The 27,967-nt window shown below is 38.6% G+C and overlaps 4 protein-coding genes and 1 long non-coding RNA gene across 12 annotated transcripts; 2 read left to right on the forward strand and 3 right to left on the reverse strand.

The window, feature by feature from the left end:
- Positions 1-355: 355 nt before the first annotated feature.
- Positions 356-6,120, reverse strand: LOC111271997 (golgin subfamily A member 7). 2 transcript variants are annotated; one of them, XM_086973128.1, is made up of 3 exons: positions 5,893-6,120; positions 5,116-5,544; positions 356-3,224 (listed from the first exon to the last, which is right to left on the reverse strand). In XM_086973128.1, exons 2-3 carry the CDS (start codon positions 5,369-5,371, stop codon positions 3,028-3,030), a joined length of 453 nt encoding a protein of 150 aa, XP_086829254.1. In that variant the 5' UTR covers positions 5,372-5,544; positions 5,893-6,120; the 3' UTR covers positions 356-3,027. The 2 variants fall into 2 exon arrangements, with proteins under 2 accessions (XP_086829254.1, XP_022708850.2); XM_022853115.2 differs by having other exon boundaries at positions 5,116-6,120.
- A 163-nt stretch (positions 6,121-6,283) lies between these two features.
- On the forward strand, positions 6,284-19,754 carry LOC111271999 (WD repeat-containing protein 13). 3 transcript variants are annotated; one of them, XM_022853118.2, is made up of 10 exons: positions 6,288-6,699; positions 7,270-7,392; positions 8,040-8,215; positions 8,510-8,613; positions 9,168-9,348; positions 9,468-9,749; positions 10,460-10,609; positions 15,416-15,559; positions 18,301-18,446; positions 18,921-19,754. In XM_022853118.2, the coding sequence occupies exons 2-10, from the start codon at positions 7,320-7,322 to the stop codon at positions 19,123-19,125; spliced, it is 1,461 nt and encodes a 486-aa protein (XP_022708853.1). In that variant the 5' UTR covers positions 6,288-6,699; positions 7,270-7,319; the 3' UTR covers positions 19,126-19,754. The 3 variants fall into 3 exon arrangements, with proteins under 3 accessions (XP_022708855.1, XP_022708853.1, XP_022708854.1); XM_022853119.2 differs by having other exon boundaries at positions 7,286-7,392; XM_022853120.2 differs by lacking the exon at positions 18,301-18,446 and having other exon boundaries at positions 6,284-6,699; positions 18,921-19,007.
- On the reverse strand, positions 10,377-15,420 carry LOC111272001 (decapping and exoribonuclease protein-like). Of its 4 annotated transcripts, XM_022853125.2 has the most exons (3): positions 14,987-15,420; positions 11,571-12,460; positions 10,377-10,588 (listed from the first exon to the last, which is right to left on the reverse strand). In XM_022853125.2, the coding sequence occupies exons 1-3, from the start codon at positions 15,036-15,038 to the stop codon at positions 10,559-10,561; spliced, it is 972 nt and encodes a 323-aa protein (XP_022708860.1). In that variant the 5' UTR covers positions 15,039-15,420; the 3' UTR covers positions 10,377-10,558. The 4 variants fall into 4 exon arrangements, with proteins under 4 accessions (XP_022708860.1, XP_022708857.1, XP_022708858.1 ...); XM_022853122.2 differs by lacking the exon at positions 10,377-10,588 and having other exon boundaries at positions 10,800-12,460; XM_022853123.2 differs by lacking the exon at positions 10,377-10,588 and having other exon boundaries at positions 10,800-12,497.
- LOC147751909 (uncharacterized) lies at positions 18,773-25,383 on the reverse strand. The gene is made up of 2 exons (XR_015315570.1): positions 25,247-25,383; positions 18,773-19,101 (listed from the first exon to the last, which is right to left on the reverse strand). It is a non-coding gene; the product is annotated as an uncharacterized LOC147751909 (long non-coding RNA).
- On the forward strand, positions 19,807-27,561 carry LOC111271998 (adenylate cyclase 1). Of its 2 annotated transcripts, none has more exons than XR_015315561.1 (15): positions 19,807-20,779; positions 21,213-21,596; positions 21,978-22,109; positions 22,312-22,472; positions 22,669-22,843; positions 23,061-23,089; positions 23,230-23,371; positions 23,610-23,707; positions 23,951-24,131; positions 24,247-24,338; positions 24,954-25,136; positions 25,820-25,898; positions 26,101-26,259; positions 26,357-26,974; positions 27,160-27,249. XR_015315561.1 is itself a non-coding variant. In XM_022853117.2 (15 exons), exons 1-15 carry the CDS (start codon positions 20,222-20,224, stop codon positions 27,535-27,537), a joined length of 3,000 nt encoding a protein of 999 aa, XP_022708852.1. In that variant the 5' UTR covers positions 19,807-20,221; the 3' UTR covers positions 27,538-27,561. The 2 variants fall into 2 exon arrangements, 1 of the variants encoding a protein (XP_022708852.1); XM_022853117.2 differs by having other exon boundaries at positions 26,357-26,605; positions 27,160-27,561.
- The last annotated feature ends 406 nt before the right edge of the window (positions 27,562-27,967 follow it).

The following is a 27,967-nucleotide window of genomic DNA, read 5'->3' on the forward strand; positions in this document are numbered from 1 at the left end:
GATGTCATGTCTCACAGATTAAAAAGCAATTAATATATTTTAATAAGTGGATAGTGATTACTTTGTAGTCGTTTTTTGTTTGCTCTGGTGTTGAAACCATAATTGAGTTTAGTATAAAGTATTTAGTCTGATACCTACATTTAAAGAAGGATTATATTATATGATGGAATTTGAAAAGAACATTTTAAGCTAACTACAACCAACTTCGTAGCGTTATGCTGTGGAATAACTATTTGCTTTAATGATAACTCGTGCGGATTTATTGACCAATAAAGTATTCCGGCTTCCTCTTGCCGCTTGAGGCGAGTGACAAGAGTCGTATATTATTATACCTAACAGAAAATATTTCGTCCGAAATGATAATAACAATAATATACCGATTTGATACACATGTATTTGTCCGAGTGGAATAAAAAAACACTGTGTTATTTACTTGATCATAATAGCCTTCATTTGCACTTGATAGATCACCGTCAGATAAGTCTTTAAGGAGGTTATTATAGTGCTTGTTTACGACGTGGTAATTACCTTCAAATCATATGTGCAGGAAACGAACATATCATTTAGAGAACTTTCTAGTTTTTATTTATCACGAACTAATCGCCCGATGGTCTTCATCATATTTCGTCTCAGCTCTTAACAACAATTCTTCCTTCCATTGACTACTCCTGTCTTTAGAAATTGCCTATAGTGTGAGCTACTATTTGAATTTGCGTCGCCTTTTTTCAAATTTCCCTTCCTCCCTGTCTCGTCTCTCGTGAACACTTCACGTCATTTCAGCCATCTATTCAGTTCTAGTCAACTGTGACAGCCAAGATTATGTTACGCTCTCTTTTTTGTCTGATGTTTTTACGCTTTTCACGTGCCTCATTTTGTTTATTACTGAAATATATTTCTATGTAATAGCTCTATATATGTATCTATTGTATATTTGTCATATCGCACCTTCCTCTGTCCAGCTGCAATCAAGATGATCGAGTTTCTGCGTCCACTTCGCACCCTTAATCGTGTGCTTACTAACCTACATCACTCATAAAACCCTTGGGTTTTTTGTTGCCGTTTACTCTCTTTTCTCTTTCGTATGCTCTTTTTTCTCTCTCTGTCTCCCTGTTTTTTTATTATTTTTGATTTTTTGTATGACTCTGCTTTTTATCTGGCTTGTCACCCTAAAACCTAGTATCGCTTATTGGTTCAGCGGCTTTGTATTAGCATAAACGTTCCTGTGGTGTATAGTGTCTTGAAATGGACAGTATAGAACCAAGCAAGCATAAGCCTATATCCTGAAAACATGTGTGGTGTTGCAGATATTATTGGTAGCATACCTCCTATATATCAGTGCTTCATTTGCGACGTCGTATCGTTTCCGTGAACATCGGGCCGCAGCTACTTACCTGTGTTAACCCCAGTCCACAATACGCTTAGCTGTTGTCAATAAAATCAATACATCATTCCCGCAGCGTATCAATGACGCAAAAACAACGTGGGGAGCACTGATGATCGTTTATATTTGCCGCATTGCCTCCTCTGTGTTCTGTCCGTTTTCTTATTTACTATATTCACCACGCCAAAACACACGTACATGTATGTAAATAATTACATATATATCAAGATGTATATCTTTCTTCTGTACGATTTTTCTGTACAAGTGGTACAACGGAATAATTGTTATCATTATAGGGGAACAATGTTAGTAATAATGACAATCCACACGTCATGTGCATTTTATAATCTTGTTTGTGTTTGTCAGTCTATGGAATATGTCTACGTAAGGTTCCATTACGGTTTACTACTTAGTTTAGGACATATGGCCATTTACTTTTTTATCAGGCAGGCCTCTTCTTTTCACCGCACACATTTTTTCTTCATAATTGGAAGAGACAGCGGCCATCGTATTTGCCTTAAGACTGGGCAAGATCAGTTACCATTTTACGAAACGGTATTCTTGTCATGAGAACGAAAACGATGATCGGTGGCTGTAACAGTGACATTCTTTTATCTACGACTCGATCTCATGTATGTATAATTTAAGCACACCTTTTCCTCATTTACAAATAGTTTATTCATCTATCTACCTAAGTGGCTAATTAAACATACGCAGATGTCCGCTCACTCACAACAATAAGTCTGCGCAGTTAATATATTTCTGTCATTTAAGGCGTCGTTGTCGTCCAGCATGCATGTCGTGCTTCTATAGTTGTTGTATATGAAGACTCAATCCACAGCGTCAAAAAAGCCGCTGTTCTTCAACAACGCTCTGTTCACCAATTCACTTTGTTTACTATCAGTCTGTTAATAAATGTACTGATAAAAATAATGAAAAGCTCAAAAACGCCTAATTTAACATGTTGTAGCCTCTTGCGGCAATATTTGTTTAGACCTATTAGTTATGCTTTGCAAGCATGAACAGATTACACTGTTTCATGCTTTATATTTACTCCTCCTCTTTGACAACTTTATTCTTTGCCTGAAGTTACTCACCTGCAAAGTAACTTATTCGTCTCCCCTTTCTTAGCGTTTGACACTCTGACTGGGCGCGGTAAGTATATGGGCTTAGGTGATAAAAGCACAAACAGAAACTTCCCGATACTTGGGGGAATCGCTATGAAGAAGTAACGTGAGGAAGACGATATGACTAAGTTGTTGTGTTTTCATCTTCACGATGCCGATTATCGTCTTGTTGGCCGCTGAATGCGGCCAGAGAAGCTTCGACTTCGTTCTTCCATTGTGAACCCAGAATTGCGATGTGTGTGCAGGAATGACATACATGTACACGGGCTGTTACGTTTACAAATATATGCATATGATTAGAAGGTGCTAATGACGCGCTTAACGCTAGACCATGTTTACCTAAACCTCTTTGCTTCTTTTTTTGATTTGGCTTTACGAGAATCCCGAACTGAGAGCTGAGTATGGTACTACAAAAAGAAACTGGACCGGATGCAGTTCGGCTACACCAGATCGATTAGCATTTGACCTGCTAATGTCGCGTTTGTATCTGCACAGAGCACGACGAAGAGATGTTGGCAATCAAGGCCTAGCGTCTAGCAAAGTGATTTCGATCACTCGAAGGCCACGTTCTAACGGATCGGTTATGTATAACCCTCGCGGAACGTAAATTGTCTCGTTTTGGTGATCTATAAAGCTGGCCGCCTGTTTCACATATTTCTCGTAATGGGTCTCCATGCAGAGGTAGAGCAAGTAAGCAGATATGCATGCTAGACAACCTGTAATTTTAATAAAGAACACACAGACACCCGAAAACAATTAACAGTGAGTATTAGAAAAAAAAAAGTTAGCTAATTAATGCCTATATTATGCAAGACTATATTAGCAATAAGATATCCATTAAATGGTAGGTGAGACTTAACTATGGTTTTTATTAGAATGGTATTTCATCTAAAATAATTTAGTTGTTAAGAATAAATACTCTATAGACTAAGGCGTCAAAATGTTTCGTGGTTTGATAACAGGGCTTCTATATTGACTTATTAGTTCTTTTTTAAGTTTTATACTTGCACTCTGCGGTTATTTTTTTCTGTGAGAGTGCTTATTATCAACCTTATAATGCTACTGAACGGTAGAGAAAAATTGGCGTGAAATCTTTAGCATAAACAACGAAAAATTATCAAAGTAATTCGGCTTTGTTAATCTTTGGGATGCAACGTATGTTCTCTATGGTATGCACCTAAATCAAGCAAGAGATCAGTTCGCACTTGTACTTCTCATACAAAGCAATTATATTCCCTTATTGGGTTGACCGTTTCTGCCCTCCATAAGATTATATGGTTGTTCAGAAGCCAATCCTAATTCGAGCATAGTTAATGTACATTAAAATACGAACAGAATCTCTTTATGGGGAACTATGTAGGAATTTCGTTTCCTTTATTATCTGTTCCTATTATATATATATATATATATATAATGCTTCCGATTGTTTTAATTTGTAGTTTTGCAATACATAAAGTTCATTGGTGAAATCAGTCAAAAGATTAAATAATAAAAGTCTTAATATCATATTGTTTTCTGCTAGAGGAGAAAACGAGTGATTGTTCAAACGCATCTGCAAAATTCAGGAATGGAAGAACGAGTGTACTGCATTCACTTAAGACACATCATTCATTACAAACAGAGTAAATTAATCTTGAATTTCCTTCTAAACAGTTCGAAAAGACGTTAAAAATGCTTAAAACAAGGCCGCTAACTACAACGGCATGGAGCATACGGTCTACATGTAGCATGCTGTTACAATACAACTTACAAAAGCTAAATAGACAAGAAATATAAGGCCAGTATTATCCGTTGAGAATTATTGAACCACATTATATTAGTGCCTCAAAATTACCATCGGTTCATCGATCACCTGATCCACGACATACCTATAGGCAAGGTATCGCAGGATGACTTAGTACCATTGATAATAAGCCTTAAATATTTTTTGAGATCGAAGCCTTGCAAATTTATGAATAACTGTTAATAATCAAGGCTTGTAATTTGTTTGGGTACAAAAACAATATCGTGGTAAGAATGCCGTTTCCAATAATAATACATGATAATATACACATTAAAAGTCATAACGAGCCGAAGAAACTGATTGGTAATGCTTCAGATGATATACTCATTCAAAAAACAGTTATTGAATGAACCAGTTAAATAAAAAAAATTTCTATTCCAAACAATTATAATTGTGGCTTTTGCAATTTCATGGAAGAACTATACGACTGCTCTTTAAAGGCTGTTTCTAATTGCTGCTTTTAAAAATAACTATCGATTATAATTTTCCTCAAATTAGTGTTGTAATGGGAATCACATTAGAATTCATTTCGAAAGAGAATAGCTACGGGGGTGCCCATTGCATTATGTTCTTCGCAAATCCTTTTCGATTAGTTATCAAATAAGGGAATGTTTCTAGTTCAGTATCCGGTGTTGGTGTTGAACACAGTTTCAGAGGGCTTGATTTCAATACGAAACACTCGGCTATAAACCTAGCTCGCCTACTGCGTCTTCATGGAGACATATATTACATATTATCCATAAGCCTTTACACTCAAAGAGAATCCTTAATTGCTATTGAGGGATACATCGGCGGTACACTACATCAGTACACTATTGACATACCTTCGCAGAACGAACTAGAATTCATCTTCTCTGCTTGGCGGTAGAAGTTATTTAGAGTAGACACTGTATTTTCAAACTGGTGTCGATCGATGAAACGCTCGAGTTCGAGCGGGAACTTGGTCTGAAAGCGGACCGCGGTCCCTTCCGTGTAATCTCGTTGGATGAACACCTTGTTTGCAGAGCTCTGTGGACCTCCACCGCCGCCAGCCGCGCCCGCAAGAGCTCCTCCACCGGCTGCCCCGCCAGCCCCCGACATCACCTCCGTCCTGAACGTAATCTTGACCCTCTGGCCAGCGGACCTGAACCGGCCGCCCCAGTAACCCAACCCAATTACAAGGCAGTGACGGCGCTCAGATTGGAACTAGTCCAATTATGGGCCTCCGTAGAAGTATAGGTAGAATTTGTGGTAGTAGTGTAGTTGTTGCTGAACTGTCGACAGTCACCCGCAATGAGCAGCGACAGACGGAGTCACTCACTTTGATACCAGCGAAAGCTCACTCGGAATAAATAGGAGTACTAGTAAACGAGAGTGTTTATCTGACTACAACAACGGCCGGAGTCTACAGCTATTTCGCTAGGTGATTTACTCGGTTAGGTGATACTGCATCAAATACCAACCATTGTACAGTCAATACAACCAAGAACAAACATTAGCCCACCACTGCAGCACTAAAAAAGGCACCGCCACTAACACCATTAATGCCCGTGAAACATATCCTTGGATAGATAGATGAGCTGCCTGATTAACCAACGATAGACCAACCATACGCGTTTTACCTGTAAATCTATCTATTTCGTCTATCTGCCGCTCCGTGGATGAACAAGATCAGAAAGCGACGAAGGAAAGGGGACCTCCTACCAGACACCACTATTCTAAAGAGCAAATTAACCGGCGGAAATAACAATCACAACAATAATAACACATGGCGTCAACGTCGCTTCGTTTACTCTACACGCGCCTTACAGAGAACTAAGAGCTCCCAGTCTTAGCTATAGTTCTGCCTGTCGTCCTATCAAATTGTCGTCTGCCCTAGCCTTCTACTAGCAAGCCGCATTATGTGTCCTGTGTGGAACATAGAGGTATCAGATGTTTTTCGATTCAGTATTTAAAGGGTTGCTTGGTTGCTTTTAGCAGACGATTTAAAGAGAAAGCAGTTGATGAATGCATTGACGAAATTTGATCCTTGCGATAGCCATTGCCAGTCGAGGAAGGGCGAAGACATATGTTAGCTTGCTTGGTGAACGTCGAAATGACAGCTGACGCAGCAAACCTAATCGGCAGCACTACACAAACAGAGAGGATTTCTCAACTCGTGATGGGAGAGGAAGCCCTCACGGCCTCCTTCGGAACACTGACTATAGGGCAATAAGATAGGAAGCGAGTGATCTGGTTCGTTTCAAGTATAGGAGGTTTCGGACTCGACGAACGCCACAGTCACCAGTTTAGAAAATGCTAAACTGTTCAGAAAGTATCACCAGTAATAATAAGGTATTGACCAAAGTGGGTACCTTTGTGTGACAACGTATCCATCTGTTGGATTTTATTTATTACGACCGAAAAGGATGGGCTGATTCCTGGGTGAGGTAAGTGCAATTTATGTGTTTCTGTTAGTAGTCCATTGCGTACTTCTAGCTTTTCTTAGATTGGTGCGAGGTACGAGGATTTGATGGAAGTGGCGATGAGGATAGTGTGGATGTCAATTTTCTGCTCTAATTCACATTATCCACACCAAGAGACATTTTTGGTCATTGAATTGAGACTCGTACAGAAGAAGAAAATGTTCAGCTGCAGTGCTCAGCCGATGTCGATCGGTGGCCAATCCGGTGAATGCAAACGAAGCGTTTCATTACTACATATGATTTATTTTATAGTATACTGTGTTTTATGATCTGATGGGAACAGGCCATCTGAAAAAAAAAGGGAATTGAACACGGGTTGACATTTTTCGCGTAAAGTAAGCAATTTGGACTTGCATGTGCCACTTTTCAGTTTGCTGCTTGTTAGTTTTGGTTCTTACTGATCTTGTAAATATCCCCCGGTGGGTGAAAATCATTTTGTGTATATTTGGCAAAAAAAAACTGCAAAATTTCAACTTGAATAAAATACATAGTCACTTGCATACACTGAATTAAATTGCACAATGAAACCCTCAGGAATCCGTTCTTCTAGGCCATCGCTGTCGTTACCCTATATCAGTGAAATAATGTTAAGCTCGAATTGGCAGTCGATCCTAGCCCAAGATGCGCGATGGAACTCATTTCGACAACCTTACATCCGTAAGTTCTAGCACCTGTAAATTAGTGTATGATTGTTTGTATTTAATTAATAGAATTGTTTCAATCATGTTCCCTAACTTAGTGATATGTAGACAAGTTACTTTAGGTCGTACATGACTGCAAAAATTATAGTGTGCTGTCGATGTATTTTTACTATTCAAGAGAACATAATTTCTCTCAAATATTTATGCTTTGGAAATGGTTTTTACGAATTGACTATTACTAAATTATTTATAGAAAAAACCAAAAATAATTTCGGTTGATAATAATAGAGACTATAACAACCAGCTTCGGAGACCTTGATGCAAATATGAAAATCAGCTTACAAAAGGAACTTGTTTTGCTAAACTTCGAGTGACATCCGGATCTCTGGATATTATGCATCAATAATCCCCGGTGTGGTATTTCGTGCATAGCTCATTTCTTATTTCAACGATCAGGAATCACATTAAAATGAAATCCTTCCCGCCTTTATTGTAAGGATTTGAGTTGACCTTAATATTGTTAGTTTTAATAAAAAAGAATGGTAGTAGAGCAACTAATGCTAGCAAGACATTTGCACTGACACCCGAAAAACGACCATCGGACTTTTGCTAGAGCTGGAACAAAACAGGTGGTGACTTAATATTACTTTGATTTGGATTCAGGGAATATGTATCTTCGCCGTCGGTCGCAGCTGTTGGCTGATGTTGTAGGGGATGCACCTTCTCGAGGATTTGACAAAAACTATATGCGCCTCCGTAGTCAGCTACTAACATTAATGTATGGCAGCCCGCCTGAATTAAGGCGCACCAGCCGCAGCGACAGCACTGCAACGTTTCATGTATATTTGTTTTACGTTTGGCTTCAAACTAACAATGAAAATGAAGTTACTACAAAGTATATGTATCACAATGTTTTTAATTGTTAATTTCTCGGAGATACTAGTGTTTCTCGAAGGATAGTGCATCATGTAAGATCCTATATACGAGTACACAACATCATATAACGAAAAACTCTTTTATTATTGTTCTTCTAACAACACTTTATAGATTAATAGATTATATAATATCTAAAAACACTAATGATGTCAATAGTTTGGTACTCTTTGCTTACGATTCGTCTATTGCGATCGCAGACTGTAGATCTTTCACTGACGGATGCATCGGACAGTGGTCGTCAATGGACACCGCCCCACGCTCCGGAAGGTCTCACACCTTCGAAGGACGCACATGCCAGCAGGTTATAGCAAGTACTATATTTGTTCGCGGTATATACCACATAGTTTAGCATTGCTCGTGATATATTTGTACATATAATATATGGTACATATTTCATGTTTGTCTTACAATAAGTTTCAAGCCAGTTAGACACAAATATAATAAAAAGATTGTCAGTAATTAAATTCAAGGTTTTGAATAATTGATGTTCTGATTTCTCCCGTCACTGAAAATGGTAATCTTGTTTTGGCGTGGTAAGACAGGACGGGGATATTGCTTTGCCACTACCCTGTCATTGTATTTGTTCCGAATACTTCACTACGCTCTTTCGATGCAGTCAGTATGCAGTAAAGCGTCTATTATCGAATGTTGATACCACATATTCGTAATTTGTTTAGGTAGAACTCTATGGCTTTGATGTCTACTGCATAATTCTACTATTATACTAGTGAAAACCTATTCTAAATCACATAATCTATTGAGAAACAGAATAGAAGTAAATGACATCAATTCTATAATGTACCGTTTGTTGTGCCGTGTTTTGTATGCCCAATATTTGACATGGATTCATCACAGAGCTTTGGCAGGTATCGGAACAGAAAGTTTGAGCATGTCGTATACATTTTCTGGAGTGCATCACATTTTCGAGCAAGGGGCAAGTGTGAACCATGTTGCGTTCGCCAACAACTGCCCGCAACTGTTGTGTACCGCAGACGCTCAAGGCGTTCTCTGCATCTATCAAGTAGACCCGCCCAAGGTATAAATATAGTACATAATTATATTAATAGTGATAACCTTAGTTAGAATTAAACAAGTTTAATAAACTTACCTTACTTAGTAAAATTTATTTCTCACGTTTATACTGTACGTTGACAGGCGTTGCATCGAATTGCTGGGCATAGCGGTCCAATAGTTTGGGCAGAATGGTCACACTCAAATGACGTCATTATAACATGTTCATTGGATGGATCGCTTTCGGTTTGGGACGCCATGAAAGGAGCGTTGCTACGCTCTATACGCCTACAGTCGAACACCCATGCTCAGCAGCAATTATCGCAACAACAAATGTTAGGGCAGCAAATACAGTTACAGCAGCAGTGCAACTGTGATCCTGTTCTCTGTGCTGCCTTTCAACCAGCGAACAACAACATGCTAGCTGTAGGTTCAATTCATATACCTTCTACAAGTAGAAAGGGAGTGAAAGAGATAATTTCTTTCTTTCGTTGGACTCAAGCGTCTGAACCCGAAGATGTTAAACTCAGTTGAGTTTAACATCTTCGGGCGACCGCTGCTTAAGTGCTGCTCAGACAGATTAAAGTACGTCTTATTCCTGTCTTCCAACGTAGCGCATTTAATCATTCTCGCATAACGTTATGCTTTATCTTCAGCTTTCAATCCACTATTATCTTGTAAAACGAGAACTTATGTCGATAGGGATGTAGTAGTTACAATTCAGTCGGACGTGATTGATCTCATGTATGATATTAGTATCATCGTTCTCGTGTGTCCAACTAGACATTCTTCATGCATAGACACTATTTACGAATCCGATTCGACTTGCGAGTTGCGTTCTGTTAAATAAGACTGACATCGCAAATTATTTAGTCGAAGATTAAAAAGAATGGTTTCTAAAATTTGCTGTTTAAATTTAATTAGTTATGCTATACAGTCAATGTTTGTGTTGTTTAGAAACACAAAGCTAATATTGCTATCTGCTCATTGGCTTTTCATTCATATATAATTTTCAGGAGTGGGTTTCACAAAAAGGAATGACCGCGGTGTGTGTAACTTTTTTTTGTGTAACTTAACTACACTATATTGAAATACACTCTTCTATAATCTATCTATAATATTTGTGCATATTATAGATGGGCAGTGGACGTGGCATGATACAGGTTATCAGTGTCTCAACAGGAATGGTCGTCCGTGGTGGAAGTCAGCAACTGCAGAGTGGAGCTCGTGCTCTTTCAATGGCCTTTTCCATTTGCGGGACGTTGCTGTGGGTCGGAGACGATAAGGTAATACAACGATCGCGTTAATCATATTTGATTCTATTCTCAAAACTTAATCTGATAATAATGCAAGGACAGTAATCACTATATAAGGCGAGCTGTTGTATTTATAATGGACATTATATAATTGTTATGTATATTCTCGTTCTTGTTATTACCGGATTGGAATGTCTTTAAATGAAAGATACTAGGCAAGTTACTTAAGTTATAACCATAACATTTATTATAGCTATTGCTAAATCTATTTATTACGCAGGACATTTCGATAGATCAACGGCCTGATCTATCTTGTTAATTCAAAGGCGAGTATTTGTTTTCCGACCTTATATAAAAACTAGACTAATTTGTTTTTCATTATACACATACACATTTTGTTAGAAACAAAATTTTGTTAGAACAGGTTTTTTTTTAGTTTCACCGTATTCAAACAATACCAGCATCCGTGTGTGTTACGCACGTTGCCAAGATAAAATGGACACGTGATATATCTTGTCGATTACGAGAAAACAAAGCTGCAAAGACCTTCCTGTTTTTAGCTGGCAATGTATGTATATATTACATAAATATAGTGGGGTGATATAATACAAATGCGTACTCCGCTATTACACAAGGATCAATTTGAATTCTCGGAAGAACGATTCGACTTAGAATTAGTACCTTATCAGCTTAACTGGAATAACGAAAAAAATGAACGCTTAACTTAATCCAGGTGTTCGCCTAATTTTACAAGATACCACTCAGGAAGTATTACATATCGGTTGTAATCGGCGTGGTCTTTTGGCAGCGTCATACAGTTGATTATTTGCTGTTCAGGCACAAACTCGAAGATTACGACTTCTTTTGGATCATCGACAGTAACATTTGTTTTGATGAAATCCAGAAACTTATCAAGAAAATGAAACATTCGCAAAGGGCTCCAAAACTCGCGACCTTCGTCGTGCAGTTCGGACAACCGGTAGCTCTTTACCTGTTCAACAATACCATCGTCAGTTCGATATCCACAAATCACTCGAGGTATACCTATCAAGTAACACTGAGCCCACCACTTGACCATTTTGAAACGAGCCATATTTTTTCTTTGGCGTGAAGTTTCGACGAACCTCGAGGTTTTAAATTCGACATAGCGACGTGTCGAATGCTTGTATTCGGGATATTTGGCCACCAGACGGTCGTCCACACCGTCAACCTCCGCTCCATATACAAGTGAATGCCGTTGGCCCAAACGAGTGCGAACCACAGAGCAAAATTCTTCTTTCTCATTAATTGGCTCCTGGGGCGTAGGGCGCCCTCCGGGCCTTGAAGCGGTCATATACTGCTCGAACTTGTAACCCCATGCAGCAACCCGTTCGAACCAACCACTTTTATTTTTCTCGCGCTCAATTTGTTCGAGTGTTGAATATTGACAAAGGTATCGACTGCCTTTATATAGAGTAACACCAAGGATCCAGTTTTCTTTTTGCTCATATACTGAGCACATAATCGTGGTCAGAAGACCGCGATACGAAACAAAATCTGTATGCAAACCAGACAGCTTGCTGTTCTCGCCATCGCAGGGGGCCCGAAATTTCTCGACGTTGTCACATATCCACCTAAGAAGATTGTCGAGTTTTTCACTGAGTGAGTGATTTTTGGGAATACGGTCATCAAACGCCTCGTTCAAATCCCAATCAAGCCTTTGATCTTGCGGCGGCTCGATAAGATAAGCCATTTTCCTGGTATCATGTACATAATTACGATCACCAATAAGGGAGAAGTTTCCCAATTCGACTGGTTCTCGTAAGTCTAATTCCGAGTTGATTTGTTCGTGCCCACCCTGTGGTGGTGTAACTCGAAGAACGGCACATGTTGGCAGATTCACTGCAAGTCACAGCAAACAAATCAAGAACGTGTATTTCTGTAATATGAATAAAAACACTGGTAAGTACGAATGAAGTAACAACATTCGTTTGTGCTAATCCTCTTATCTTTTTAGATATGTAGTATAACAATCATATATGTGAGAAGTCAATGATTTACCCAGGTAACTCTTTTTAAATCATATAGTAAAATTTATGAACCTTATATGGATCAAAGCCCACGTTTTGGTTATAACATTTATGACATGGAAAACTAAAATAAAAAAAAAGGTTGAGTTCTAGGATTTACTGTATACATATACAAAATTAACTTTTTGTTTGTACGTTTAGCTTTACCCCTACATCTGAATGACCCTATAACTTGAATACATATGTAACGGTATTTGTGAAGTTTGTACAGTTTATATTATTAATGATCAATTAGTTTGAGTATGTAGTAGTTTTAAAGGAGTATGTGCATCAATATTGTATTTTAAATTGCCGATTTATGTATAATAAAAATTATGAATATATGTGCTACTACTTTTGGGAATTCATCGATCTGGTACCATTAAAAACTGGCTAGGCAAACATAACATTATTATAATCAAGTATGATATCCTTAGAGTATTACTCTAACACGACAGAAATCGGTTATTGATTGGAAGAAACTTTTCTCTATAATGTCTTTCGGTAATAATGCTTGCATTTGAACGGAGCAGAGGCTCACGGAATAAAGGAGAGGTTTACTTGCCAAAACCACTTCAAAGTTGTTATCATCAAGAAATGTAATTTCTCACGAAGGGCAAAAATTGTTATAGTCTTCTTGCTAATTTAAACTTGCCATACCAGGCCGTATGTAGTTTGACCCTTTTGAATACAGAAAGAGACAACTTTACAGTTATTCAATTGAATTTGGCTTTTTTTGAATATTGACGCGTCTTCAGGGGGTCCTCAGTTGTATGTTATTTAACACAATATTATACTAGTAATCCTGTGCTTAAAAAACTAAGTAATAGCAGAGAAATAGCCTTCTTCATCGACATTGGGCTGCGACTTCGTGATTAGTGCAAACATATCAAAGCCACCTCACTTTAGACATCCTGATTTTTGTTAATATAGTTTTTGGCCCTAAAGTGAATACACTAAACTTTTTCATTTAATCTAATTTCAACTTGGTTTACCAAGTCCATTTGATAATGGTTGACGAGAGCTTAGAACGACCAACTAATCCGAAGAAATGCAATGATAATGTGGATTTGCACAAGTCAAACAAAAAGATGTCAGACACTCCAAGAGAATATTAGGAGTTACCATACTCGAGTTCGCTAAGTGGTCCTATTTCAAATTTGTAATTTTGACAAAGTTATGGAGAAACTGTAACGTTTGTTAAATGTTTCACCACTATTTGGCCTTAAAACTCTATCCGAGTATACTACACAAAGTTAAATAAGTGAAAACGATTTTGCTAACATTTGTCACATCCAAACTCACATTTATTACTTATTTAGTTGCCTTGCTAATGGAACTAATACTGACTGAGTAATATAATACTAATGTCTTCGTCAAAAACTAGATATTGAAGTTGCATATAATTGCGGCGTCAAATACTTTTGTGTTGCTTCCACCGAGGGCTTCCATGTTGAGCCTGAAAACCAGCATTTCCTGTTGCTTCTATTCTAAAAATTCTAGCCGCTTCGAGCTCGAGGAGTTACAGTTGTAGTTCAGCGAAGCCTGCTTCGTTCAATGGCACGAAAATACATCACAAACGTGATCACCCTTTCAGTCCCTCTGAGGTCTGTTCTAGGTTGAAGCAAGTCTTGTTCCCTTCTATAAAAGTAGTTGCTACTGAATTCGACTGTCCTTATTAAACGTGTCATATAACGCTGAAGACGTAATATACTAGGAAATGGTTCGATTTGCGTTCTATTTAAGGTGTAATTTTACAAAACGCTCCATATTCTAGTTACAGTGGACACTAAATTTTATATTGAAAAGATTGGATTCCTGGAATTTCAACGTTTGTTTTCAACTGGAATTCAATGTTTGGTAATATCAAATGTCAGAATTGACTAAGTAATTTCTGTAGGGACGTTAAGTAACGACCTAATAAACAATGGAGCCCTTCACTTCTATTAAGGCATTTGCTTATAACAGCTGCATTATTTGTGTTGAATTTATATATTCGATGCTTTGACTTAAAATTAGATGACTAAAAACTGATTCATACGTATGTTCCGACATATGCTCCTTTATGCATCTGTGATTTTGTGTTTTGTCCGCCAAAAATGACATCTTCACGTGCTAGTGTTTATTGCTGCTCCGCTTATCCAGAGGCAAAAGCAACGCGCCGTTAAGGTTTCGACCATTGAAGATATTTACGACGTCTCGATCAAATAGTCCAAATAGATTAACACAAATTAGCTATAGCAGTGAATATGGTTAGGTTTTAGTAGTACAAATAGAGCTTAATGAAATTCTAAAACCTTTTTATTTCCAGTATTTTGAATACTTACCGTATTCAAGCTCATTGCATTCGATAACTTACATATTTCCATCTTGAGTTTTTCGTCTCGTTTTGGGCGATTGGCACTTGACATGTTGAAGGTTTTTGTACCGACGAAGTCCTACCACAAAGATGGCATGCCACAAAACTCTGTACACAATTCAAACGGTATGTCATTCTTTGCACAAATTTTGGCTGTTGTCGCAATACGTGACACCTCCCTGGTGCTCAGTACCAGACGGCTGACTGACGGGAAAGGGTACTGTTATGGGCTCTTCAACGCGGGAAATTTAAAACATTCCTACTGAAGGAAACGCGGACACCAGTTTTAATGATCGGTCTCCTTTGTACAATAAACTTAAATGTAGCATTGGCTCAGTGTAGATAAAGTAATATTTATTATTATTGTACCATGTTGAGTATTTAACAAAATGTTTGGTCTTATTTGAACCGAATTTATTGACGATTTAGGGAAGCATCAGTTCATACGTCTTTGATATCGCTTCAGGACGACTATCGCGAGGGAGAAGATTTTGCGCTCCCGGGGGAGGTCCAGTTACGTGCCTTTCATTTCGGCACTGGGTAAATCGGCAAGCTCGCGACCCATGTCTATTAGTGAGTATTTAGATTATATAATAGATGATATGGATTACTTTCGTTATTCACGCAAATTGTGGTGCATTAGAACTTTATTGAGACTTAAAGCATTATGATAAAGATGGATTACATACCTCAAAAGTAATTTTAAACATTTTATCGTCATAATTATCAAGTACGATTTTTTTATCGTGATTTACTAAAATCAAATTATCCCGATGGAACTGAATTCATTGGGATAATACAAACGTATATAAAATTCGGATTTTAAACCGACCTGGCTTTTGTTATTCTAAAATCTTTGTAAAAAATCTTTATTGGCGGCTTTGTTAGATTGGCGGAAATTCGTATTGAGCATCTGAAAGCGCTCCTTTCTGTTCCCGTTCAGTGGCCCACATATAGTGATTTCAAGAGCCTTTCCAAACTTGTCTTGAGCGAAATTGGGTTGTATGTTCCGGAATTTGAACCAAGGTTTCTTCCATTCTAAGGGGCTCCTTTTCCCATGCAATATTATTTCTATCATATGTTCGAGCATTTAGGCTTCTTCTGGAGGAAGATATTTATTATTACGTATTCCGCACGGTTCAAGTGCTCCACCTTTAACGAATCCTATAATGATCGCCTCGATTCTCTCTCGAAAGGTGAGGAGCATTCGTAATTCTGCATGCTATCCACCGGACAAGTGGGACCCAAGTGGCTTGGAAAAAGTTTATTGACAGTTTGTTCTACCAGATTCTGCAACAGTGTTAGCTGTGGCTTTCTCAGCTTACCAATAACCACCTTATATTTCCTCTTTCCCAATACATGAGGCACTCCAAGCAGTTAGTTGGTTAAATTGGCTTTAATGTTTTTTGTTTCCCGTAGCTACCGTATCTCACTCTTCAAATATAACCTTTGGCGACATGGCTTATATCTTTTTCATAGCCAGTGTCCCATATCTGTGGCGCCTTATTTGCTGTAGCTTTTATTCTACACAGTTTATCTAAATATATCTGATCTTTATTTTTTAAAGGAGCGCAAAAACATAATCCGCTCCGTTAGCGTGCATAGAATCCATCCTTTGCTTAGGTAGCTTAGTTAGTAGAGCCTTTTTTCTTATGGAGGTTGAGGACAAATGCATTTTGCACATCAGACTTCACAGTTATAATGTTTGTCTGGTACTGTGGGACTCCCACCTACTAAATCCTGGACCCCTCGAAGACTTTGGGCTTCGGTTCGGGACATGGTTTAATAATACTTCGAAATCATAGCTTGGAGAAATGGGCAATAGGCTGTTATCCCCTTCGGCACATTCCGTCCATCCTCCCATCGGGTTCTCTTCCTCTCCGGACGTGCTAAGTCCCGGGCAAGGTATCGTACCCTGCTCTTCCAGAAGACCCGACTGCGGAACAGCAAATCCTTGCTCGTCTCGTGTTTGTCCTTGCGTTATTCTCTTGCCGCACAGCCTTTCCTGCTTTTTCTTTTTCTCATGAGATCGTCAAAGAAAACCGTAAGTTTCTTCCAGTTCTCCTTGCCCTTCGTCATCATTTCCACCATTTCCTCTATGCTCCTTTTCGTTGATACGTTTCTGTGTGCCGGCTTGTCTTTGACCTCGTTCAATGCATGACAATAAAGCACATGTGCGCTACTCTATCTTTTGTGCCATCTTTCGTAAAGACGTGCAGATGTCTGCTTGCACCTTACCGATCTTTGTTATGTATGTCTAAAACTACCCGTGGCTAGATAAGACTTGACAGGATTGGTACACCAGTCCATTCCTTGATATCTGGAGTTAATAGAGCCAAATTTTGGTTTTAGAAAAATTACTACTTTACCTCATTCTTGTGTTTCGCGTTGGTCTATCTACAGCCTTGTCTCCTTGCTGTTCAGCTGGAACTTTTTTTTATACCGCGTTTCAATTGTTTGCTTCATGGCCGTTTTGTCTAGGTCCATGTCACTGGTTTCGATTTTCTAGAATGTTCCCTTTGTGCCCAGCTTTGTTTCGTGCCAAGGACATAATAGTTACTTCGTTCTTGTTTTATTTATACATCTTAGCAGATTATGGCTACGTTGAGCTTTGTTATGCTCACAGTGCGACTTAGTACCGTTCTTCTTGGCTTCATTGATTGTTATTGATTTCGGCCTCTCTTAAAACTGTCCTCACTGATTTTTACTTGTTGCAAAGACCTAGTGAGCCCCCGACCTCCAGCAGGCGATATTGAATACCCTTCCTCGTGAAATCGGCGCTGCTCTTATCTTTATGATAACCCAGGAACGCCGTCCTTCTTCTATTTTTACCTGTTTTCTATTATATGGCGAGTTTGCCCCCATTTTTTGGATTATCCCTTGGATGTAGCCGCGAAGGCTTTGTCAACGCTTTCTTACCCCCAATTCCTCCTGTAATTAAATCTTCTTTACAGGCATAACTTGATCAAAAAGCTCATTACGACGTACGTAGTTTAGATGTTTTAGTTCTCCGGCACAACAAGTGATTTTTGTCGGATGCGAAGTATTTATTTTTGATTCGGTGCTGTAGCTGTGAATGTCATAATGGCTTAGATGCATTTCAAAAAGTTGTGGTTGCACTCTAAGTTGCGAAAGGAATTTAAACTTTGTATTGCTTCTGTGTAAGAACTTTTTTCCTTTAGCATATGCACACATATATGAATTGTTTCACTCTTAACGTAATATGACATATAATAGGAGTGCTCACTATAGCTACTTGTTGTGGTCGACGTTCTGAATTTTTTTTGTTACCTTTTATTATATTCCTTGTACAGGTGAATAGTGGGGGTCTCCTGTTAGTCTACGGGGTCGTTAATCCAAAGGATGGTACGCTGGTACTGAAAAAGAGGCTGCATGTATGCAATGGCCAAAAAACTTCCACGCCATTGAAGTCATGTTTCTCACCCATTATGTCTTTCAGGTATTATTATCATCAGTATTATTTTTGTTTTTTTTTTACTACCAAATACCACTACTTGCATTGAAAAAAGCGTTATTATAACAATCAAATTATATCTATTTGTATTGAAAACCATGCACTACAGTCTGCGAAGGATTGATTGTCTATATGGCACGTATTTTTGTAGTTAATAAACTCTTTCCGGCAATCTCATACGAGAGTAACGTTAGAGATATTGGTGAAGTCGAATTAATAATTATAACTTCGCTCAATAAACGAGAATCGTGTTAGCTATATGCTACTTATACAGAGCGACATCAGTATTATAATCCAAGATCGCCTCAGAATTTAATAGTGTTCATTTTATTAATGTTTATTCGATGAATGCTTGCTGAGGATTACTTCGCAGGTATCCTCTTCGAGCTACATTGTACACATAGAACTAATACCATAGTACTTTCAAGGTCTTTATTTTTTGTTTGATCGGTACAATAGGGACGGTTCATGTGTGGTAACTGGAAGCGACGACGGCGGGCTAGTTTTTTTCGATGTAACACCTTCTCACCCTGCTTCGCCTGTTAATCGTCTCCAGGGCCATTCGGCTCCGATTCGGGGAGTTGCATTTGCGGCAGATGAAAGGATGTTAGCATCTGCGGATGCGTCCGGTGTCGTAATCCTTTGGAAAAAGGGGCATTCATGACAATTTACATGTTTATTATTTAATCCTGGTGCCTGGAGAATGTCAAAGATTTAATTCTTAATTGACAAAACAACCGTATATACAGTCGTTCACTTATGGTGAAGACAATGTAATATATATATATATACATATATATATATATACATATATATATATACATATATATATATATATATATAAATAATAAACAGTATGTGTATATGTTGTTGTTTGTATATATATAGTAATAGTGCCTCTATGTGAATAAAATAAATATATAAGGGGTTTTCGGTTTATCCTTTTATTACGGGTTCAACATATACTCTCAGATATCTATATTCTATTATTTTCAGGAATTTATTCTATAAATATCATAAACTGCTTCGACTGTGATGTATAGACCCCCATTTGCCTAAATAAGGATGTTTTTTCATTAAATTAAATGTATATGCAATGTGTATTGATGTTTTCTAATTAAGCAGATACACTGGTTACGAAAAAAGACGGAACTAAAATCTTGGTTTTAGAGATTTCATCATAATATATGCATGTTGAGAGCTTCCTCTAAGGTTTGAATTTATCAAAAAAGGTTTCTAGCACATCAATTAATCGGTTAAACGAATAAAACTGAACAAAACGATAATGATGAACCATGATTAATAACTTTCAATAAGCGAAATTATTGGGTAGGAAAACACTCACCTTAGATATGGTTTACAGAACATTCAAATCGTTAAAAAATATGAGACAAATGTCGTATTCTGTATGGTATTTCTGTTCGGAGTTTTTTCAAGAACGCAAATATATATATATATATTTGTAAATTTCAAGTACATACAAATACATTTATATACAAAGAATATCTATACTTACCACCTGCTCAACAAGCGAAGCTTTGAAAGAAAAAAGCAATAATATTATGGCTAATGTACGTCATGCGAAATCTGTGACCTGAGAAACCTAACTAATACTGAAAGCAAACGAAGTTTCCGATCGCTGAAATAAAAACAATCCAAATATATGGCTTTATCTAGGTTTAGAAAACCTGCAGCATTTTTGTGTACGATAGCAATCGGTAACCCGAAGCCCAGCAGCGCTTTCGTACAAGGATGGGGTTATGGACTTGAACGGCAGCATTTTAGAGGCACTCTATTGCGAGTATTTCCTTAAGGTTCAGAAGGCCAGCATCGTTTCGATCGCCGTATTACTCGAACTGACATCAATCGTTTTTGTGGTTTATGGCTTTGCATTTACGTGGACCGCGACGCTGAACCTGCTTTTGTTGATGCTGCTAGCAATTGGTTTGCTAGGCGCCATCCTGCTAATTGCCTTCTTCGGTGATAGATACTTATTTGCCGTTAGCATAAGTGTGACCGTAATGGCGTGGATATTCGCGATTGCCTCGTTGCCTTGCCCTGTTTTCTACGGCAACCCCTCCTTCCGCGGTTCGTATATGAAGACACCGAAGTTCAGTGTGCCATCGTTGCCACCACCAGCCGCGAATTTTTCAGGTGCAACAGGCGTCTGGGAGATTGTGTTTGTGCTATTTTTGTGCTATTCTATGATTCCATTACCGATTTGCTATATCATCGCGATGGGGACTATATTACCAGTTGTACATTCAATCTGTGTTTTCTGCTATTGTAGGATTACCCCACCTACGATTTCTTATCAGGTACGGAGAAGACATTTTTATTACATTCACACTGGCAACGATTTTTATTTCTACGGCATCTTTTCTGAACTGTATTAAATACAAATAAGAAGACGCTAAAAACATACATAACGAATAAGTAAATCCTTATCGAATATGAAAACTAATCCGTTAAGAAGTAACGCAACCTTCAGATAACAATGTAAAGTGTGGCGTTCAAAAATTAACGAAGTTTATAGATGTTAGTTTTCTAACAGTTTCATTCCATAGAAAGTTGTGTTGTTTCCTGTATAGCCTTTTCTGGGATCGTTTACGTTTAGATTGTCTTGATAATATACGCTCAATACTTCCGTCAGTCTGTAATTGAAATAGATCGGCAACGATGTTATACGCCAATGAGTTTCGTTCTAAGACCTATGCTCAATGTTTCTATGCGTTCTAAATATGAGTACAGTTCGGAGCAAACGTGGCGATATTTCTGTGCGTCAATGTAATTGGTTTAACAATGCATCGGATATTAGAGCGAGGTATGTGTAAGAGCTTTCTGGATATCCGCAACAGCATTCTAGTTCGCATGGATATGGCTGCTGAAAATGAACGTCTCGAACGTCTTCTCCTGTCTATCCTGCCTCAGCCGATAGCTGCCGAGATGAAAAAAGACACTGTGAACCCACGCATCATTGGCGAGTTTCATCGAGTCTATATGCAGAAGCATGAAAGTGCGACGATCCTATTCGCCGACATTGTTGGATTTACCGTTCTATCGGCGTCGGTAACTCCACTGGAGCTTGTCAACATATTGAACGATCTATTTGGCACTTTTGATCATCTCTCAAAGGTATCTATCTGGAAAAATTGCGCATTTCCTGCCTAGCGTATAGCTTGACCTATTCGTTTAGCTGTATAACATAAATATATCGAGTAGATAGGTTTTAAACTCAGAGGCGCAGCTACCGTATATTTTTTCTCCACAAATCAGATAACGCTGATAAATCGATATAATTAGCAAGAAGCACTGGGGTGTGATCGTGACCAATGAACTGCCATTGTAGACTTACAGTTGCCAACCGATTGATCTGTTCCTATTAGGAACTTTCGATCGATTTGTTGCGATTAATGGGTGGACTGTTATGAACCGATATTAGGAGCTTCTATAGAGTGTATACATAAATAAAAGCCCTAACTTAATTTGACTACGTATTTTTCTATCGTTTAACAGAAAAACGGCTGTGTACGAATCAAGCTTCTAGGCGATTGCTATTATTGTGTGGCTGGCCTTACCAAAGAACGGCCTGATCACGCTCTCTGCGGAGTTCAGATGGGCCTTGATATCATACAAGCGGTCGCTGAGGTATCCATTTGATGTTTGTTCATGATTATAATCAAACATGGCTGGCCCGATATACGTGTTTGTACAAATAGCTATCACAGTGATTGCGAATAACGGAGACTTACGAGATGGGTGGTGAATATTTGTGATATTTAAAGGCCATTTCCATAGGAGAACTGAGTTCGACAAACTTCAATATTTATGTTCTTGCCATTTGACATAGATAAGGAAGCGTAAAGATATTCCATGCACTCTAAACATGCGTGTTGGTCTTCACACCGGTAAAGTTCTCTCAGGCGTAATTGGACTTCGGAAATGGCAATACGATGTTTGGTCTAATGATGTTACAATTGCTAATCAAATGGAATCTGCGGGCCAACCCGGGTAAGCAATATTTCGCTGTTCCTAGCAGACTAGAAGTACCATTCGTTCTAATCTGTTTTGTACATCTATGATAGATTTTTTTTGTACCTCAATGCAGTGTGCGATGCTGTCATCCTGTAGCTAACGATTCGTTTAGGTCAGTCATTGAGAGCGTGACTTATAAAGCTGAATTTCCATTCTTTATTCTGTCCCACAGTAAAGTGCATATTTCAGATAGCACATTCGCTCTTCTTGAGGGAGCATTTCCCGTCGAACCCGGCCAAACAAATGCAGTTCTTAAACGATTCGGAGTAGTTAAAACGTACTTCATCGTGCCACGTCCTAATTGTGAAAAGATCTGTTCAGGGTCAGTGGATAGCCTAGATTCGGAGGTATGTATAATGCTTAATACGTATAGATCAGTGGACAATTTTGTTGGGTTTGTAGATCGAAATAAGCAGCTGTAAATTTTGACTTTCAGTCATCAGTTTTATCCGAGGTTAATGTAATAACCGTAAGCTGCCGTTGAATTGTTTTATCAAAGCACTCATTGTTGATACGAAATTGTTTCTTAGTAATCGATATATTTATTTAACGTTTTTGTTACAGGGAGAAGATACGCTGCAATCACATGAATTGTATGTACCGTTCTTCTTTTGATATACGATGACTGATGTACCCATCACGCCTTGATGCGATCAAATGTTCCATACTTTTTGAAATTATTTCTTTAATCATGAGTAAAATATTAAGCAACCGTTATTTAAACTGAAATTAGGGGAGATGCGCGCGCACAACTCACGGATGTATCACGTGCCTCTCTTAAGCTGGCGATCGAAGCTAGGGTGTTACAACAAACTAATCCACATCTGATAAACGTTTGGACACTGGCTTTTAAGGAACGTAATACAGAAAAAAAGGTCGGTATCGCAAATAGGTACACTCAAAACTCGATTCGTTGTGACCAGTGTTGTAGACAATAAGATGCGACCGTCTACACAGAAAAGTGACTGCGTTTATTTATGCAATATAAAAATGCGCTCATATCATTACGTTTACGAACATTTTTTCGGTATTCGACGATTGACGTTTCTCAAATGGGTATTTCTACCGCCATTAGAGTCTCTTGATAAGAGACAGTATTTGAAACCGTTTCAGTTCAACCTGCACCAAGACGTCGAGTACGTCACGAGTATATCCTGCTTACTGTTTGTTCACGCTTTCCTCAATATATTGAGTCTTTTAATGCTGCCCAGGTAAAGTTCACATTAACTAATGAATTGAAATCGGTTTTGTTGATTGTACCTCATTCTTATTTACGTTTATCTCCTTAATTATATTTTGTACCTTATTTTTCAAATAAAACGTGTGCCAATGATCGTTTTTAATCAGTGTAGACGAAATAACCGCTGCCTGTATACTCCTACCATCAGGCTATATATCGAATGTGTTGTTTTTAACGTCAGTGGCCTGATTTATTGCTTCTTGCGACTACTTAGGACTGAACTACTCTGGCTAATTTCGCTACTGTTCGTGCTGTGGGTCGTTCTTATTATGGTGGTTATCTCAGAGGCGCGTTTCGAAGGACACTGCTTACAGATAACCTACTTTTCTGTTATACGCGTACCTGCGTGCACAATCGCAATTTTATTACTGTTTTTCGCGGTTTTTCTTAATCTTGTAAGTAGCCTTGGTGTTTTCATCATATCGAAATGCCGTCTAAAAGGATTTTTATCTATTTCCATTTCGAAGCACCGCAAGTGCTTGAATATTAATAGTGTGGTGTAATTTTCAGCTGACATGTTACCCTGATATAGAACACTGTTCACTGACGACACTGCCGGATTCCTACCTACTTTTGCCCTTCCTAGAAAGAGACCCGTCCAGGTCAGGTACCAGGCATTATGGTATATGTGAATAGCGCACACGTTCTGAGTGGCTGAAGCTGCATCTGTTTGTTTGTTTGGCTTTGTGTGTTACTAACTAATGCAGAAAACCGAGCTAGCTTGAAATATGCCGTTAGAAATGATGAATTTATCATTACATCACCGTATCTGTCAGCTGTGGTACCTTCTTGCGCCTCACATGTATGGCTTTTACTCTTAGCTAATTACCTGTGCCTTGGTAGCATATAACTGTTACTCAATTTTATCATCTACAGCCCTTTTCCGACCATCATTTAAAAATTATTCGTTTTGAATTATGGCTTCGAAACGAAACGAAAAACGTGATCATGCTAACAGCTAATAATGAAGTCAGGATGAAGTATTGAAACATCTTGCACTCAATGGTTTTCTCGGAATTTTTACTTCTCATCCTGTGTTCTACTGCTTTTAGAGAAGTCAAGATTCCCATAGCTTGGTTGGTCGCTATACGACTATAAACATCCGCCATCTAGCCTGACTGTACATTCAACATCCAAAGGTTTATTAACAGATAATCGTCTCCGTTATAGCTACAAGCGGAAAAATAATTTTCACAAATCATTCACAATATTTACAGGAACTGTTCGGCGCCATCGTACGTGTTTCTCGTTGGCACGTTGTGTATAATCTCTGTGGCAGTATTTCGTATGACGCCATTCCTCGTAAAGGCATTTCTCCTGTTATTTCTGTGCTCGTTCTTTGTTATCTTCGTCATGATCACGCATCCTACTTTGTTCGACTGTTTCGACGAAAATAATGAGTATGGTTTAGTTATTGCCAGATACGTGTCGCAGTTCCTACATAGAACTACACAAGCTGATTGTAATCGTAACGTTACACGCTACGTTGGCACATTTAGCTTCCTCTTACCTAAATGTCAGTCGTCGATTTCTGATGTTTCGTAGAATTTACATATTCGAATTTTTTCGATAATTGCAGACATAGAACATGACTGGTGGGGAACCAGGCTGGCCAGAGCGGCAATGTGTAGTCTTGGAAGCTACGTCGGCCTCAGCCAATAGACGCGCTGCAACAAACATTTCTATCTCTCCACCAGAGGGAAAGACAAAGCGAAAAAGCGTGAGCAATTATTTCAGTGCATCAGTAGTAACTATGATAGTGATAATGATAAAAGTAATGACACTTGCCGCTGTGGCCGCAGGTGTCTCAATATCTACAGGTCAACTCATATATTCAATTAGCAGCTATTATTCGAAAATCAGATTTTTTTTTGACGAATTCCGTATTTGAAGCAAATTATGATCGTGAACGCTTGGTACTGGTCATAACGCGCGTTTTTTCAAATTTGATAGGGTAAATAGCACTACGGCTGCGCTTAGCCCACTGAAACTGACGGGAGCACAGAGGTAACTGTTCACTGAAACTACAAACGGTATTCGCCATAGATTAACACATATTTGCGTTTGCGTTTCTACTTCTCAGCCCCATATTGCCCTCTCGTTGCACCGGTATAATCTATCTCGCTGCAACTTCGTTAGCTGTATTACTGCAGGCCAGACAGGTAACCTGGGTAAACCTCAGTGGTAGAATCTTGGACATTCAAAATATTAGTTAATATTGAATTAAGGTGCTAGTAGTTGAGAATTTGATGTTTACATATTGAACACTATTAGTATAGCCTATTATTACCGCCAGCTACTATTGCTTAGAAGTTCGAATCGATAACGGTTTAATTCCGTTTTTGTCGTCCCGTTAACGGTTAGGCAGAACTAACAGCACGTCTAGACTACCTACTACAGTCGCGAACCAATGACGAACAGCGAGAAAGGCACGAGTTAAAGGAGGGTAGTCGAAGAATCGTTTTTAATCTTCTTCCAGCCCATGTCGCTATCTACTTTCTACTCAGAAAAGTGAAGTCAAAGGTAACATACGAGTCTACCATTATCAAATAATGATGTATCATCATAGCATGAAGGCACGTACATACAATTCGTATATTCGCTTTTCTTTTTCTTACAGGATCTATATTACAAGGATTACCATATGGTAGGAGTTCTGTTTGCTCGGATCTCAAACTTCGCCGAATTTCGCATCAAACAAGAACGAGCTGACCTTGGCTTCGACTGCCTACAATTTCTTAATGAAATTATCGCTGAGTTCGATAAACTTTTAGACTGGGATCACTTCCAGGCTATCGAAAAAATTAAAACGATGGGAGCAGCTTATATGTGTGTCGTCGGACTTATTCCCGAGTATCAGATAGAAGTGGTCAGTTAACATTCTTCAGAGTGCAATATTTAGAGCGTTTTGAAGTGCCTTTCACGTCGTAAAACCTAACGAAGCGTTATAGGCATTCAGTTACAGCCCCGTCAATGGAAAAAATAGTCGCCTGGGTGAACCAGTATCGTCTCGACGTAATTGTATTTGAACAGACATTTTGCCTAGGCTATCACGGATTAGGATAGCTGCGCAAACCAAGGATAACGCGAAATTTTTGTGGTGTCCTGTTGAGTCAGAATGCAGCATTATTTTTGTCCGTCGTTCGTATAGATTAAACGATGGCCAATTGCGAATGTACGATCCAAAAGCTTTCAGAGAAGTCAAACGTATTCTGGTTCAAAGACAATGGTAACAAACGTGAGCACATCTTTGAATCGGAGTGCTGCTCTAAGTAGTTGCGTTTTCTGATCCATAAACAAAAAAAAAGAGCACGTTAATTTACGCATATATATATATATATATATATATATTAGTACCCTTAAATCGTGATAGATCCATTCCGGAGCTCAGAACGATGTGTATCTAACGCGTTGACCTTTCAGAATGACCACCGATCAGAGGTAGAGTATATGACAATATTAGGTGATTTCTTCTTCATGATGCTTCAACGACTTCAAGAAATCAACAGGAGGTCAGCAAAATCCTTCCGTTTGCAAGCAGGGATTCATTGCGGCCCGGTGGTGGCTGGAGTAATCGGGTCCCGTAAGCCACATTATGATATCTGGGGAAATACAGTTAATGTGGCCTCCCGAATGGAGACAAATTCACGTTCTGAGAGCTGTCTGGTTACAGCCGACGTCTACAAACTCCTTAGTGACAACTTCAAGTTTGAAGGACCTTACCGAAAAATCGTTAAGGGAAAAGGCTCTATGGAAACTTATTATTTGGTGGCCGCTAAGGCCGAGAGAAAAGCAAAATAAATGTTTTTAAACTGACCGGTCAAAGTGTCAAAATTTTTTTCTAGATGATGTGCATTAATCGATCTACTCTGAATACTAGCATCCGCCCATTTATATGTATATTTGTTTGACCCAAATCAATTCCGTGAAGTGGTGAGACCGTGGATTGCTGAGGTTTTACCTGAGAAGGGCTACGCGAACGATGGAGCCGAATGCTACTTGTCCGGTGCAGTATTTTTACCAGTTTATAGAGCATAATGTTAATTTATGCAAATTATTTTTTTCAGGATCTGTGAAAAATAGCCGTTGACAATTTTTGACTTTTGCGCCAAGGGTGTCAAGGAGTACTGAGAAGCTGTTCATTTTTCAAACTCCATAGTAAAATCGTTGTAAAATTGGATTCATGGGAAAAATTTCATCTTTTCACAACTTAGCGATAAATCTTAGCTTA

The sequence above is a fragment of the Varroa jacobsoni genome, unplaced genomic scaffold (assembly GCF_002532875.2).
Source record: "Varroa jacobsoni isolate VJ856 unplaced genomic scaffold, vjacob_1.0 contig01393, whole genome shotgun sequence".
Lineage (NCBI taxonomy): Eukaryota > Metazoa > Arthropoda > Arachnida > Mesostigmata > Varroidae > Varroa > Varroa jacobsoni.